Here is a 16,978-nt window from a genome sequence, read left to right as displayed (position 1 = left end):
GCTAGGACACTTCGCCTTGTGCAGTCCGCACCGTTCTTTGGAGCGCAGGCCTCTCGGCAATACATTCTCTCAGCGTTCATTCTGGGGCTTCGTTTATTGTAAGAGAGGCAGACTGAACCCACAGCTACACCAGATGTTGCGGTTTGAAAACCCGGATAGCCTCTACCACCCCACGCTTAGAGACATGAATACAATGAGATGTATTCTTCCTTATGCACTTTGGTCACGAACTTAAGCGCTCTTTGATAAAGTGCTCTTAAGGCCGCCCTTTGATAAAGGGGTTTCTGCCACACACCACATCTGTAGGGACTTTGGGGTGGGGCTCAATCAAAAAGTTGCCTGCGAGTGTGCCCGCCCTGCCGTGCTCCCCTAATGGTAGTGGCTTGAGCGTGTGTATTGATGTGTCGCTCTCTCTCTATATATATATATACATAGATAGTATTAAGAGACCAAATTTGCAAGAACATTCACTTTCCACTCAGGCTTCGGCGCACAGATTTCGTGCGGGGAGGAGGGGTGCGGTGCTGCTGCTGGTATGTTTGCTGTGGGTCATGAGTGATATGAATGGGGGAGGGGCGGCGGTGGCAGGTGGCACACCCGCTGCGGAAGTTCCTAATCACATTCCGGGTTTTAGCAGCAGCCACGGATTGGAAGGGGGGCCTTGGGGGTGTCCAGCTCAGCCAATCAGCGCCGGCCCGCAGCACGTGGCGCCGAGGGCTCTTGCTGCTCCCTTCACTCCACTTGGTATTAGTGTCCCGGAGCAACAGAGGTAGAGGGATCCCTCAGCGCCCTCACCGCCAGGCAGGACCCGCGCACAGCCCCAGGAGGGCAGCAGCCATGAGCAGCCCGTACCACGAGGAGGCGCCCGAGAGGCCAGAGTGCAAAAGCAAGTCCCCCACGCTGCTCTCGTCGTACTGCATTGACAGCATACTGGGCCGCCGAAGTCCCTGCAAGATGAGGCTCCTGGGAGCCCAGCCCCTGGGGGGCACTCGAGCCGAGCTCGAACAGAGCCGAGAAGGTGAGACTTGGGGGGGTACCGCCGGGAGGAGAACTTCACGTGCAGCTACAGGGGTCGCCTCCGGCCTCTGTCTGACCCGGGGGGGGGCAAGTGATCCATCAATATTGGGATGTTAAGGAAATCTCTGCTCTCTCAAGATAATACTGAGGGACACGCTGACCCCTCGACACTGGGCTACTAAAATTCTTTCTCCTCTTAATACTGGGCTACTGTTGGACATCCTGCTCCCTTGTTACTGGGCACCAGAGCTTCTGCTCTTCATATGATTAACGTTTCGGTATTCACAGCAGTAATGTGATTTTTTATTGAGATTATTGATGTTACTAAAACAATTATTTTAATTTTTTCCATGAATGACATTTTTCTTTCTTAGTAATTATGGTATTAACACTCGCCTGTCTAACGAGCATCAAATAGTTGTGAGGAACGTTACTTTTTTGACAAGAGGCGCCTTTATTTCCTGTGGGATTTTGAATATTATTTTTTTACCTATACCTGCGATTTGTAAGGTTCTTTTCCCCTGGTTTCAATTCAGGATACAGAAAAGAAGGTTGTTGACGCCTAGGGGAGAAATATAGATTAAAAGAGAACATTCTGTAATCCATCATTGAAATCCTACGCATTCGTTCAAAATACCCGAGATAAACGAGAGACTTTATATATAGATAGATAGATATTGAAACGTAAAACAATCCAATAAAATATTGTATCTAATAGAGAAAGTATGATTTGTTTTAATACCACTGCTGTGCCTCGGGTGAGCCGTGACTTACTAGAGTGGACGTAACGCTATCTGTAAGACAGAATCAGAGTTCTCTCAATCAGGTGTGCCGGACTGGGTAAATAACAATGGCCCAGGAGTTGGCACTGAAAGAATACTTGTCTGATTCTGCATTTCTCTCCCTGGCACGGTATAAAATGGTATCTATATTTTACTTGACCCATAACATGCCGTCGGCGTCGCTGCTTCTAAACATTGCAGCCCAGTTCAGCTTCAGTCTAATACGGATCCCGAGGGCAGGCGCCCGTAGTGTGCCGCTGAGCTGAGCCCTCCTCTCTTCGGAAGAGGGCCCCAGCGCCCGCTCGGGAGAGCACAGCGCCGGGCATGTGCGCTCAACAGGTGCTGCTGAGGGGCCCGGAGAGCTGCTGGAAAGGGTACATGCCATCAGCCCCAGTGCCCCGTGCACGCCGCTGTCTGCGTGGACACCAGGCACATCTAACACGGGCGGCACTACACAAAGCACTTCGACGAATACCCTTCTAAATATAGGGCAAGGTCACAGCGGCTGAAGGTTTCATGCCAAAGCCGTGAGCGGGGCCTCGTCGGGCCGCTTTGAACACAGCGCTCGGCTTCAGCACAAGGGCACCCCCTCCCCCCCGGCGGGAGAGTGAGCCCACGCTAACATCATCATCTCCCCCTCCTGCGGGAGGGTGCCCTGCCCAGGGGAGGCCCCAGGCAAGTGAGGGAGCTCTTGCACAACCTCGGAGGAAGGGGTGCATGCCACTGCCCCAGAGGTAGAGTGAGCCCTCGGCGGATGAATGAGCTCCGCTGTACAATCATTTGTTGGCCCTGTCCGGGAGAGGTGCCCAGGTCACAGGCACAGCTGGAGATGGCTTCCGGGAGAGCTTGGGTGGAAGACTGAGCTCCCTGTAAGATCACCTGTTGCTCTTCAATTCGTAGCCCCTCTGAACGAGACTGGTGCCTCCCCGAGGGCATCTGAAGTTCGAGCAAGCACCCGTCGAGGGGTTCCACGCACCATGTCGCCTCTGGCATTCCGAGGAGGATCAGCCTCCGAGGATGTGAGAATTAAACCGAAAAAACTCGTTTCCTGCTGATCTGTTTACTTGTTTGGGATGTCCTTGGGCTTAGAAGGGTCATGGGAGGTGGGGTAAGAAGGATCACCGCAGAGAGGAGAATAGACCGAGAGGACTATTTTGAAACTTGTACGACACTGTGATAAATACAATCCCAAACCTCCATGAACTGATACCAGGTACTGGAATAAGTGATGCTGCTACCACGATGCAAGTCACTAGTGAGAGTTCCTATAGGTTCGGGCGCACATGGTGCGGGGTGACCCATCTCTAGGTCCACTAAGCCATGGTTCTTTCTGTAGGGGTCTGTGTTCGACTTCAGGGTCACAGGTTCAAATCCCAGAGGGTCCACTCAGCCCTTCATCCATCGGAGTTCGATCAAATGAGTACCATTGACTTGGGTAACCATAAACATCTGTTGTTCAGGGCCAAGATGCCCTTGGGTGAAGGTGCGCTTTACAAATACACGTATGTCTACTGTTGTAATCCCCGTTTGCCTCTTTTCATCCCACTCTAAGATTAGGACACTGCAGTGTTCTTGTAACTATGCTTTTAAGTTGTTCCTAGGCATATTGCTGTGTTTCTCCTCAAGTCCACAGTTGATTTTTCACACAACCCCACCTGTCTCCCTCCCTACCCCTTTGCTCTCCGCAGGGTCTCCGACGGGTGGAAGCGCCGGGGCTGCTTTCGAGGCCGAACTGCACCTACCCCCCAAGCTGAGGCGCCTGTATGGGCCAGGGCCCGCTGGGGGGCGGCTGCACCTGCAGCCTCTCCCCGATCTGGCCGGGCCTCGGCCCCCGCGGGAGCGGCCCGAGCGCCTGCTGCTGCTGGGGGAGGGCGGCTGGAAGATCAGCCAGGCCCCTCAGGTCAGCATCAGCCGGAGCAAGTCCTACCGCGAACACAGCGCGCCCTGCCAGCAGCCCGACCGCCAGGGGGCTCCCGAGGGCCCGGGCGACGAAGACGACGACGATGAGATGGAAGACGACGACGACATGGACGAAGACGAGGGGGAGGCAAGCAAACAGCCACCCCTCGGGCTCCCCGGCCCTGGCAGCATCCGGGCCCCTGCCCCGCCAGAGCAGCCCGACGGGGACCTCTCCCCCAAGGAGGACCCACTGCTGCACTCCTCGGACGGCGACGGCAAGGACGGCGAGGACAGTGTGTGCCTGTCCGCGGGCAGCGACTCCGAAGAGGGCATGCTGAAGAGGAAGCAGCGGCGCTATCGCACTACCTTCACTAGCTACCAGCTGGAGGAGCTGGAGAGGGCCTTTCAGAAGACGCACTATCCCGACGTCTTCACCAGGTGAGAAGGGTGTGGGGGCACCGGCACATGCAGAGGAGCACAGGGGTATCCACTGAGGGACGGGGGAAGAGCGAGGGAGAGTCCTCTGGATTAGAAGGCACAGCGGCATGGAGTAAAGGGCATCCGAGCTGGCGCCTGGGGGCAGGGCGAAGAGCTAGGTACCTATGGGCCTTTTAGAAGACACACTAGCCTTGATGGCTCAACCGGGGGGAGTGGGGCACTGGGACATCCACTGGGAGCCGTGTTGAAGAGCTAGGAGGGGCCTCCCAGGAGCCACACTACTCGAACGCTTCACCAGGGCACGGGGCACCAACAGACGGTCTGGCGAAGAGATAGAGACTAGCGAGCCCTTTGGAAAGACACTTTACTAGGAGGGACATCCGCAGGGCCAAGGGTATATGGGGCACACACAAAGGGGGTATGGAAACAGGGACAGACAGGGTGGGGCACAGGGGCATCTACTGAGGGACGGAGAGAAGAGTTAGGGACGGCCTTCCAGAAGAGACGCTCTGCGGAGCTCTTGACAGGCGTGAGGCACTCGCAGGTCCATTGGCGAATGGGGCATCCACAGGGGGGCAAGTGAGAACCTAGAAAGGGTCACCAGAACAGGCCCTTCCATAACGCCCTCAGCAGTTAGGAGCCACGCGTAGGCACGAGGGGAGGGGCATTTGTGGAGGTCCAGGCTTTGGTCAGGAGTGTGGGGCGAACAAAGGAGATGTTTAAAAAAATGAAGAGAGTTTCGGGATAAGGCAGGTAGAAGATAGAATAGTGGAAACTGGGAAAGAAATTTAGGAAACAGTCGAAAAGAGTCTGGGCCACGGTTACGAATGAGAACATTAGATAATAATGAAGTTATTAGTATAACTAATATGTAGGAACAAGGTGCATAAGTTCCAGTGCGCTGAGCATTTTGAAATCAAGGTTCTATGCTGGAAACTGAGGAGTAGGGTGTTGGCATGATGGTGTACACTAGAGAACACGGCCACGGCATGCCAGGCGGCACATTCATTCTAAATGCCACCAAAAAGAAAAGACGCGGCTGTTTACAGGCACATTATTTCTGTATCCCCTTCCTTCAGTGACAACAGGCAAGACACCTCCACCCCCCCCCCCCCCCCATAATCTTGGTCATTAGGCTGTCAACTAATGTGCAGTTTGTGCTGCTTGCCACTGTGCGCCAGGCGCGGCTCGGCACCGCGGGATGGGGGCCTCTGCCGGGCAAAGGAAGCGCAGAATGTCTAGCCGACAGGGGGCAGGTAGTGCTTTCCAGGTCATCGGCCTTTATTTTTATCCGCGGCCTTGATCCCCTCCCCTTCTCCCCTCAAATTCATGTCATCGCCACCCGGCCTGCCGAGTATCAATTACAGCTCCCAAGTGCGAGCGGAACCCTCCCCCGGCCATCCGAGGATGGCACAGAACCGATAGAAATGGAGCTGGGCTGGGGGTGCTAAGTAAACGCGAGAGGACCATGCCAACATGTCAGGATAGGGCACCCTCACTTCTCAGAACCAGCTGCTGCCTGCGCGGTGCAACACTGGCGGGGGGGGGGATATGGGTGGGGGGCGCGCGCTCAGAGGGCGATCCATACATTCGCACCTGGATAAAGTCAACTCGCAGCAAGGGGTCTTCTACACGGGGTTTGTGAGGATGTGCATCGTCAAGCCACAGTGCCCGGTTTCTGCACCGCATCTCCCGAAGCAACAAGCTGCATGACGGCCAGAGGTGCGAATCCGATATGCGGGGGGGATGGGGTGCTGCATACCCCAAAAAGAGGGCGCCGTCGCCGGGTTGAGACAGCCAACGAACTGTATCATACACAGTCAGAAAGGCAAACGGCTATTTGTACAACGAACGTTTGATAGACATTGGATTGTGGGCCCAAATGACGTCTTTTATGCTCAATTCTCTACATGTAATAGTAGCGCTTTTGGTATCGTAATGCATTACATTTGGACATCTTGGTTGACAGTGATGTTTGCCTCTGCAGGGAGGAGTTGGCTATGAGGCTGGACCTGACGGAAGCGCGAGTGCAGGTAAGTGGCCGCAACCTGGGAGAGAGGCTGTGCTGGGGGAGACTCAAGAGAGTGCTGCACGGCAGCGTGAGCGCCGCTGTGACTGCGTGAGCTGTGCGGCCGCGTGCAGTGCGAGTGTGCGGCAGTGTAAGTGCTGCCGTCAGTTGAGGTGCTCTTCTGAAGGCTAGTTCCAGTGACTACCCGGTAGTGCGAGTGTGCGGCAGTGTAAGTGCTGCTGTCAGTTGAGGTGCTCTCTTCTGAAGGCTGGTTCCAGTGACTGCCCGGCAGTTCGAGTGTGCGGCAGTGTAAGTGCTGCTGTCAGTTGAGGTGCTCTTCTGAAGGCTGGTTCCAGTGACTGACCGGCAGTGCGAGTGTGAGGCAGTGTAAGTGCTGCTGTCAGTTGAGGTGCTCTTCTGAAGGCTAGTTCCAGTGACTACCCGGTAGTGCGAGTGTGCGGCAGTGTAAGTGCTGCTGTCAGTTGAGGTGCTCTCTTCTGAAGGCTGGTTCCAGTGACTGCCCGGCAGTGCGAGTGTGCGGCAGTGTAAGTGCTGCCTTCAGTTGAGGTGCTCTCTTCTGAAGGCTGGTTCCAATGACTACCCGGCAGTTCGAGTGTGCGGCAGTGTAAGTGCTGCTGTCAGTTGAGGTGCTCTTCTGAAGGCTAGTTCCAATGACTACCCGGCAGTTCGAGTGTGCGGCAGTGTAAGTGCTGCCCTCAGTTGAGGTGCTCTTCAGAAAGCTGGTTCCAGTGATTGCCCGGCAGTGCGAGTGTGCGTAAGTGCTGCCGACAGTTGAAGTGCTCTTCTAAAGGCTGGTTCCAGTGACTGCCCGGTAGTGCGAGTGTGCGGCAGTGTAAGTGCTGCTGTCAGTTGAGGTGCTCTCTTCTGAAGGCTGGTTCCAGTGACTGCCCGGCAGTGCGAGTGTGCGGCAGTGTAAGTGCTGCCTTCAGTTGAGGTGCTCTCTTCTGAAGGCTGGTTCCAGTGACTGCCCGGCAGTGCGAGTGTGCGGCAGTGTAAGTGCTGCCTTCAGTTGAGGTGCTCTCTTCTGAAGGCTGGTTCCAGTGACCGCCCGGCAGTTCGAGTGTGCCGCTGCGTAAGTGCTGCCGACAGTTGAAGTGCTCTTCTAAAGGCTGGTTCCAGTGACTGCCCGGCAGTGCGAGTGTGCGGCAGTGTAAGTGCTGCCTTCAGTTGAGGTGCTCTCTTCTGAAGGCTGGTTCCAGTGATTGCCCGGCAGTTCGAGTGTGCGGCAGTGTAAGTGCTGCCGTCAGTTGAGGTGCTCTCTTATGAAGGCTGGTTCCAGTGACTGCCCGGCAGTTCGAGTGTGCCGCTGCGTAAGTGCTGCCGTCAGTTGAGGTGCTCTTCAGAAAGCTGGTTCCAGTGATTGCCCGGCAGTGCGAGTGTGCGTAAGTGCTGCCGACAGTTGAAGTGCTCTTCTAAAGGCTGGTTCCAGTGACTGCCCGGCAGTGCGAGTGTGCGGCAGTGTAAGTGCTGCCGTCAGTTGAGGTGCTCTTCAGAAGGCTTTGATGGCTGGTCCTGCAAAAAGAGTCCCGCCGGTCGCCTGCGCCTTGAAGCATGCCCAGGCCCCGCGTGCCTAGGTGGGTTTGATTGACAGCTACTACAACACCGGATGCCCCCAGAACCCCGCAGAGAGTGACTATATTCCTAGAAAGGCGTTGTTTAGAGCGACTGTATCTAGTAATCTCATCACAGACGGACTGAGCAAGGAGAACAAACGAGTTTAAAGCCAAGGGGTAAAATAACCCTCTTCTGGGCTGGGCTAGTTCTGCAGAACAGTGAAAGCAAGGCTACTTCAAAACGCAGTGCTTCCTGTGCCAGACTGAAAGGACAGTGCGGCAGGTGGAACAAACAGCCCCCCTTCCCTCACACCCCGTCCCCAGAGAGAGAGCGAGGACAAAAGTCAGCGGTAGCAGTTTTGCTTTTAATTGAAGTGATGGAGGAAATTGAGGCTACTGTTCAAACAAATCTGTCTGCTCAAAGCAGGTATTTGCGCGATTAAGGCTCCGATGGGCTCCATAAAAAGCCACTTAGTGCAAGAGTAAATATGGCTCGGTGGGGGGTTCACCCCCACCGAAGTGTGTGCAGGATCCTGCCTGGGGAGGACCCTATTAAGGTGTATGCAGGGCCCATCCAGGGACCCCACCCGGCCCAGTGGCAAACAGAGAACAGATGTCCCTGGCCCGAAAAGCACTTTACAGTAACAATCCGCCGCTGATAAAAGCACAATAAATTCCATATGGCTCATTTAATACACAACAGCCCCTGGCATCAGCTGGGCCACGGGGAGAGCCGCCCCCTCTGTTGACACATTGCTCCATTGTCAGACAGAGATGTGTCAGCGAAACTAGGGGAGCAAAGTCGTGGGAAAGTTAAATAACTTTTCCAGCGAGGCGGCCGTGCCAGGCTGAACAGACTGCAGGCATCTCCCGAAGTGGAATGAAATGCTGTGTATTATTGGGCGCCCGCCCTTTCTGTGTGCGCTAGGAGGGCAGAGAGGGGGTCGGGGGCCTTTAATTAGTCACTGCCCCCCCCCACCTCCCCCTGCCGCCAGAGCCCAGCCTCCTTCGGAACTTAACGCCTGTGTATCAAAGGGTTTTACCCAATCTCGGTCTATGGGGAAAGCGTTAGTACTTCATGGTAATATTTCATTCCGCGTTTGCAATTAAAACGTATCCCTTCTCTTTGACGTTTCCTTTTCCCAGCTCCTTTTGTGTGGTTTAGCATATTTACATTCATTGTAACATATTCGTTCGCTTGTTATGTTCTATTCATGATTGAGGGAGGCGGGAGACATCTGCAGCAACATACCCTGGGTGTTAGAAAATAAGAATGCGGGATACGCGTCCTTTATGCTCGCAAATATTACTTAAAACAATGTCTATTAGAGCTTTCTTCGACCTTAAACCCAATTACTAAGTACAGCTCATTAAAACAACGCTATATATATACATATATATATATATATATATATATATATATATATACATATATATATATATATATATATATATATATATATATATGGGCCGTTTTCTCGTTGTACAGACATCGGCATTCAAAGAAGTGACGGGGTACAGGCTTACTCTCCACGCCGGTGAGTGCGGGCGGTTTCCTCAATCAATCAATCAATCAATCAAGGAATTTGTAAAGCGCACTTCTTACCCGTGAGGGTCTCAAGGCGCTGAAGGGAGGGGGGAACCGCTACTGCTCTTAGATTTCAGTATTTTGTGCTTGGTATTCTAATTTTTATATATAGCAGTAAACACTGTATTTAAACAATACAGATAGTAAAAAACGAAATCTGTAGGGAAAAAATGTTTTAGTGGATTAGTTACTGGGGACAGTGTCGAGTACACTGCGGCTTCTTCGGTTTAGAACACGGCACATTGGGGTGCAAATGCCACCAGCAGCCTAGGGGGGAGGGGAGACCCCAAACACCCACCCCAAACACAATTTCCACTAAATGTTGAACACCTGACAACTATAATTATCTCGTTGCCTGGGTCAGCTGTATGCCGTTATGCTTTCAACATTAGAGAAAAAATTCCAAGAAAAAGTGCCTGATGAATTCTGAATTTCTTTTTCATGAAGGCTGATCAGCCGCAGATGTGCAATCTAATGCGGTAAAAAAATGGAGAGTTGTTCCACTTCTTGTGAAAACCGCTGCACTCCTCAGCCTCAGGGATAGTATTTCATTTCGACAGAGGGATCACGGAAGGAAGAAGGGGTACACCTCGGACTCTTTGGGACCTTACAGATGGCAAGTCAATGGGACTTCCGGTCAGGCCATTCTGAAAACTTCGTTGAACTCAAGGCGGAAAAAAACAGAACTCTTATTTGAGAGTGTAGGCACTTGATTCACCTGGTTCTGTGGGGGCGTTGAACATGCGTGTATCTGACAGGAGTGTAACTATTTTGTTTACGAAAATAAACATGGCGTGAACTTTACCTACCACGATGTCATTAAAACTCACAGGATGACAGCGTCGGTGACGTTACTCTGCATATTTTCGAATAAGTGTGCCAGCAAGTTTGCTACTCGATGGTATTTGAGAAAATAAAGAAATATGTATTTTGTACCGAATTGTTTTAAACAGCTGTTTTTTTCATTGAAAGTTGATACAAATAACATTTTAAAAAGGTTCCCATTGTGCAAATTCCCCAGGGAGAAACCCTACAATTATCGTCTACACAGATCTAAGATCCATACAATACTGGGGAAATAATAGGGTTTTAAACAATGCGTACTACACAGCCTGGATGAAACCCTGGCTTCATAAAAAGCCAGTGCGTCCCCAGCATTGCTTGTGCAGCGCAGGGCTGGGGGTCTCCCGTCTGGGCGGATTCGTTGAGCGCCGGTACGTGCGCTCCCAGGGAGACTGGGCAGCGGACCTGAAGGTCAGAGGTCGAGCCCGTGTTTCAGTCGATCACCGCGCCCTGCAATCACCCTACTGTAGCCTGATCTCTGCTGGAGCACTGCCTGTCTGGGCAGCTGTCCTCGCCCCTAGGGTGGGCTACCCCTCACACTCCTTCCCTCACTGTCGGCATCCACATAGGATGGTTAGTATGGAGAAGACTACGCGAGGAGGCCTCGGTCGCAGCACCCGTGTGCACGAGGCTGGCTGCAGGGACACGTGCGTGACATTATCTCTGGTTTAATCCCAGTCACTTAAAAAAAAAAATATAATAGCCTGTGTGTCACTGGTGAAAAATCAACTCCGACATAGGGGTGAATACCCGGGACTCAATAGTGGGCTGCGGGGTATTGTGGGGCTGATTTCAGACAGATATTTCCTGAGGCCGAGATGTCCCCTGACATCCACGAATACCAATGGATGGGGTTTAATGAATGACAAGACACCGGGTATTTAACAAGCACAAGACACTGGAGAGGAATAGACGACGGCAGTCCGGACAGTAAAGAGCGGCAGTTCCTGGGTTGTTGTGGAGACTTGAGGATGCGTGCCCTACGCTCGTTGTTTGGGATGCGCTGGGTTTGCAGGTCGGGGGGTTGCTGACTCGTGCCCGTGCAACGCGCTCCAATTGGGAAGGTCTGCTCGCTTTGCACAGTTGCAAAGGCTGGTTATCGGCGGTGGTGTATTTTGGGAGTGTGCTTGCTTTGTGGTGCACATTATTTAAATGCTGGGACTAACTGCTGGCTGGGCTGTATATTTGGAACCGCACCGCTTGAATGTCAGGAGCTGCTTATGTGTGGTACCTGGTTGTAAGGCATGTGCTTGGCTGGGGTCCCCACATCTGCAGAGTACCTAGTTATTGCCACTGACTTGGTTTGTGGCGCCCATCCTTTTGAGAGCAAGGCCGGTTACTGGGTTGTTGTGTGAACTAACCCTCTATTTCTCTCACAGGTCTGGTTCCAGAATCGCCGCGCCAAGTGGAGAAAGCGAGAGAAAGCGGGGGCTACGCCGCATCCGCAGGGACTGCCCTTCCCGGGGCCACTCTCTGGCGCACACCCCCTCAGCCCCTATCTGGACGCCGGACCCTTCCAGAGCCACCACCCAGCGCTAGACTCTGCCTGGAGCACCGCCTTCCCCGGGCTGCCTCAGGGCCCCGCGGGCCTGGGTCCCGGCACCGCCCCCCTGGGCCTCAGCACCTTCCTGGGGGCAGCTGTCTTCCGGCACCCAGCCTTCATCAGTCCCGCTTTCGGCAGGTAGGTCTCCGGCCTCAGAATTGGGGGACAGAGAGTGCGAGAGGCAGAAGGGTGCACGTAAACGACACACTGAGACCCACGCGGGAGGTGCAGCATTTGCTGGAAAGCCAAAAGCCCAAGGGAAGATAGACAGATACCTTACCGAGAGCGCATGCGCAGCCAGACCAAAAGCGTCACGGTAGCGCCCTTTCGGTGAACAAATTAGGATTAAATATAACTGAAGCTCACTAGGAGAGATGCCAGTATTTGCAGCATTTGGGGTTTTTAACAACTGGTTACCCCAGTTAGAGGATATTTCTTTCACGTCTATTTTTTGTGTGCATTTTTTATAGTGCAAGATGTATTGCAGCCCTTCTCATGAGTTGCATTAACCAAGGGCTCATTTACACTTTTTTTTAAAGGCACGGCGAGTTTAAGTGATTTGCCCATAGTAACAGGTTGCAGAGCGACGCCCAGTTTCAAAGTTGGCAGCTCTAGCTGTAACGCCACCTCACATTGAAATGATTGTCTATCGCTGCTTCTATGTAACCAGCGTTTTCCACCGCTTGGTTCACTGACTATAATGTATAAAACACAATGTCCAAGCCCGGTTTGGACGCTATCCGGCTCTGGTAGTAATTACACAGTTCGAACTCGCCCTTTGTATTCCGAGTTGCTGGCACCAAATCATGTTGAAACCCGGTCCGATAAAGTAGTGATATTAGTCATTGTAAACCCCGCCGAGGTTTACAGTTCACCGTCTTAGTATTCAGTGCAAAACATAGCGGCGCAGAGCTCCCAGAAACAGGGGCCTGGATCCAGACCAACATATCTCAAAAGATCAAACTGTTGGACAGAACCTGCCATTTAAAGAAACTTGGGTGCTTTTCGCTCCGGGAGGAGTATTTCGATCGTCATTCAGAGTAGGTTATTGCAGATGCTCGAGAGTGTTGGGGAAGCACAATGTATACACGCTTCCTATAGATGGTAGCGCAGTCTCCGCGTCCAGCGACCCCAATCGCGCCTCTGCATGTTTGGTTGTTTTCGTTTGAATGACTAAATCGAGACAACTCCGGCTAACAGTTAGCAGAAAACACAAGGGCTTTTTAAAAATGTTATAAACCGCATCCTCTGACAAACAGAAATACTGAGTTTATGCCACTGAACATGGCCAATGGCAGATTGTGTATCTCTGCATACATACACACACTGGCGGACTACCTTACCACGCGCAATAAATGAAAGGTATAGAGACGGTAACTCGGCCCTCATGAAGGCTGCAGTGACGTCAGGCTCTGGCTGCGAGAGATGAATTCTAGTTTCTCTCTTCTCTCCCTTTTACGCCTGCCATCAGCCTGGGAGGTGAAACGTAGACGCTTCGTAGACCACGGCTGCGGCAAGGGCGATAGCTTCGGGAAGCATCCCCTAGAGAACGCGCCAGTGGATTTTCCAAGCACGGAGAGGCGCCTCGAGTCTAAAGCTGGGCAGCTCGCCCCTTCTCGGGATCAGTTCAGTGTGAAAAGAAAGTGCCCCCTCCCCCGGCAGGGGTTTTGGCCTGATCTGTACGGATGGAACACAAGCGGTTTCGTGCTGACAGATAGAGCTCGGAAGTCCGGACTCTGGGGTGCTGTGGGGTCAGGCCAGACAGCAGCTCCGTTGTTGGTTCTGCTTGGAAGTAATTCCGCACAAGGAGTATGTCCAAATAACTTGCTGACGGGGTTCCCTGCAGTGAGGCAGTAGGGGTGAAGACCAGGCAGCACCCCGCCCTGGGCGTACCCAGCACTGTTTGGACCCACGCATTTGGCGTCTGTAGCCTCGCGGAGGCGGCGCTGGTCGTTGCAGTGCTGACGCAGTCGCCTGTGGGGTACCCTGGTCGCATTTGGCTGGGGGGCTCTGACAGGAAGAATATCACGGACAGAGCTTGCGGGCATACAGTCACTCTCGAAGCCTGCCCCATATCCTCACATGAGGCTACAATTTTGAGGTAGTAAAGTGTGTTTGTGTTGAGGGGGCAGCCAGGACATCATTGACGATAGCCAGCACCAGGAGAAATGCAGCCCAAGGCCTGATATCGCCCCTTTCAGAAATCAGTGCCTAAGGCCAGCTGAGGCTGGAAGGCCCAACGTGGGGAATAACACTGTGTCATAAGCAGATGGACAGGAGCCCACAAGACAGTAAGAAGTGTAACAAGTTGACAAAGTGCAGAATAGAATGATCTTTAGCTCGCTTTCGTGCGGCTGGCACAGCATGAGTTTAGATGCAGTTTGAAAGAAACACATTTTTTTTCATTTTCCAGAGTTTTATATATTGTGAACTACACCCGAAGGTATCAGAGTATCATGAGCACCAGTTGCGGTTACAGACTGACACGTTCATTTTGGTAGACAATGGGAGAGTAAATGATTTGCCCAGAGTCACAGGATGTTGAGTGTCCCTGCCGAGACTCGAGCTCGATTCCCCAGCTTCGAGGTCCACTGCTCTAGCGGTTAGGCCACATCCCCTCCCCTAAGTAAGCACAAGTTTGCATTTTCGAAGTAGAAAGCATATGCAAAAAATAACAGGGAAGTCCTGATTCCACTTTTTGAGCTCAGTCGAAAAGTTCATAATTTCATAAATATTTATAATTATTTATAATTATTTCATATTCATAATTTTTACTCTATAGCGACCACACTGGAAGAGGCCTACAAGCAGCCTGTTTAAATTAACAAAAGGATTCCTTTCGGTGGTCTTTTAAAATCAAACAAGAAAATATTTACATTTTCCAAAAATAAACCCGACATCTTCTCAGACACGTGAGCAAAATTAATAATACAAGCAGACTAATGACTTTACTTATAAAAGTCGTTTCCGCTGCATCACTTATTTAAGTCTTTATGTGCACTCAACGCAACACTGGGACAGTGTTAAAATATTTGACAAACTGATTGTCGTATTTTGTCTGCCCGTATTTTCAAAACAGAAACACCACTGCTACTTTTTAGTCTTCGTTGCCTATAATAGGGTTTCATTGCACCGTCTCACTTTCGAATACACCGATACAGTGCTTGTATTGTGTGTGGTGAAACAGTGCACACGTTTTGGAAACCTACACTGCACTAAGAACTAGAAAACTGCCGAGCTTTAGCTCCCATAGAAACTCCTATTAAAAAAAACGTTCATTGGCTCGTCATGTATTTGAGTGTTTGTGTTTATTCATTAAAGCGGGTAATTTGAATATTTGTAAAATTGGGCGTGTGATAAGGAAGTAATTAATCCTTCTGAAGATGTGAAGAATCTGTGTTCCCTTTTAATCGATTTCCCTTCAAGAATATGCTTTTTATGCATTTATTAGCAATTTGTAATGATGCCTTGGTAGCCGCTACGTAACACATTGCAGTGTGAGTCTAATTAAGCAATGTTTCCGTGTGTCGAGTCCGCATGATTGAGACTATCACAGTAACCTGCTTAGGCCAGGGTGACGGTGCTTTGTGCTTAAGTGAAGATGGTTGGCCGCGTTCCGAGCTCAGAAATCTCTGCAGTCCAGTCCTGTGGGGCAGGCGCGGAGTCCGTGCCCGTTACTCCCAGTGCCTCACCCTGTTGTCTTCTTGCAGGCTCTTCTCCACCATGGGACCCCTCACCAGCGCCTCCACCGCCGCCGCCCTGCTGCGACAGCCCGGCCCCCCCTTGGAGAGTCCGGGGCCCGGGGGCTTGGGAGAGCCCCCAACGGCGGCCGCAGACCGGAGGGCGTCCAGCATCGCCGCTCTGAGGCTGAAGGCCAAGGAGCACGCCGCCCAGCTCACACAGCTCAGCCCCCTGCCTGGGCCCGGCGCCGGGAAGGAGGTGTGTTAGAGACTGACCCGGGGACGCAACCAGAGACCAAACCGGAAATGCACAAACAGCGCGAGGACGCCGAGCGCGGACAAGCAGCTTGACTGCAGCCAGACACGAGCGATCACATGGACAGTGGCGAGGCCGCCGGGACCGCCAGCCCATAGCTGCTACTTTTAGGAAACGTAATCTCTGCCCAGCCTCATTAATAGCATCCTCATGAGTTCAAAAAAAACATACAAAGTATATTTTTAAATAATTTGCACAATGATGTCAAATGTTCCTTTGAGGCGGCGATTAGCCGAGAACGTCACTTTTTTTTGGCTGAAGTGCTCATTCCTACTCTCACTGATTTTGTTTAAGTTTACGAATGTTCGCCTTCCTGGTAGGTACGCTATGTTGATCCTTCGGGAGCCCCGGATGGTATTTTTTAATTTTTGATTCAGCAATTTGCATATCGTCTGGGGGCAAAGGGGGGTTGTCGCTTGCAGGAGGGAAAGTTCAGTTGAGGCTTAAAGGTAACCAATGCACTTAAAGCAAAGCGTGTACCTTGTTTTTTAAAGTTATTTTTACTACCTTCTTTGTCAATAGACCAACCAAGGTTTTTATATCAAACCAAAGGGAAATTACACGGCTAGAATATGGACTGTTCGAGTCAATAAACTGTGATAGTTTAACTATGTAAATACTGTTGTTGTAAAGAACAGAGCTTTGTATATTTGAAATGTTTAAAAAAGATTGCACTCTGTGTAGCGTTGTAAACCTGTCTCCTGTATCACCTGCTGTGTTGTAGATATCATAGTTACCCTAGCAAAACATATTTATGTACAAAGAAACCCCGATTAATTTAATTTATTAACTGTAGACGTTTTTGAACCCTTCACAAAAGCAGCATCACATCGTATTTTTGTGAGTTTATTGTTAACACTTCTCCTGACGTTCAGGTGAAGAGGTGCCCTTCTGAAAATAAAATAAAAACCAAACAAACAAAAACACAATTTAACAAGCAAAGCGTGGACTGGTCAATTCCGATCGTTGTTACGCCAAAGAAAGAAAGTTGAGTTTTTAGACATTGTAAAACAACCCGGTTCACACCAGCAATGTGATCCCTAGCGGAAGGAGCCTGGCGTACGGACAAGAACTTCTGAAATGCGCTGTAAACTGCTACCTAACAGAAAATATTCTACAGAGCTTTAAGTGACTAGTATTACCCCGACTAAACGACACTAGTTTCTTTATCCACCACAAAGAGATGAAAGTGAGAGCAAGAGCTCCGTGACTTTCGTATGTTTAACCTGCAGGGTCCCAACTCACAGAGGCAGCAGGGACACGGACCACCTGGGCTGCCGTACTAGTTTG

The 16,978-nt window shown here is 51.4% G+C and overlaps 1 protein-coding gene across 1 annotated transcript; it reads left to right on the top strand.

Annotated features, from left to right (window-relative positions):
- The first annotated feature begins 747 nt into the window (after positions 1-747).
- Positions 748-16,630, top strand: ARX (aristaless related homeobox). Its single transcript, XM_085622424.1, has 5 exons — positions 748-1,018; positions 3,488-4,136; positions 6,124-6,169; positions 11,529-11,830; positions 15,403-16,630. The coding sequence occupies exons 1-5, from the start codon at positions 838-840 to the stop codon at positions 15,638-15,640; spliced, it is 1,416 nt and encodes a 471-aa protein (XP_085478550.1). The 5' UTR covers positions 748-837; the 3' UTR covers positions 15,641-16,630.
- Positions 16,631-16,978: the final 348 nt, after the last annotated feature.

Source organism: Triturus cristatus, chromosome 8, assembly GCF_964204655.1.
Source record: "Triturus cristatus chromosome 8, aTriCri1.1, whole genome shotgun sequence".
Taxonomy (NCBI): Eukaryota; Metazoa; Chordata; class Amphibia; order Caudata; family Salamandridae; genus Triturus; species Triturus cristatus.
The sequence above is the reverse complement of the archived record's forward strand: the minus strand, read 5'-3'. Positions and strand labels throughout refer to the sequence as shown.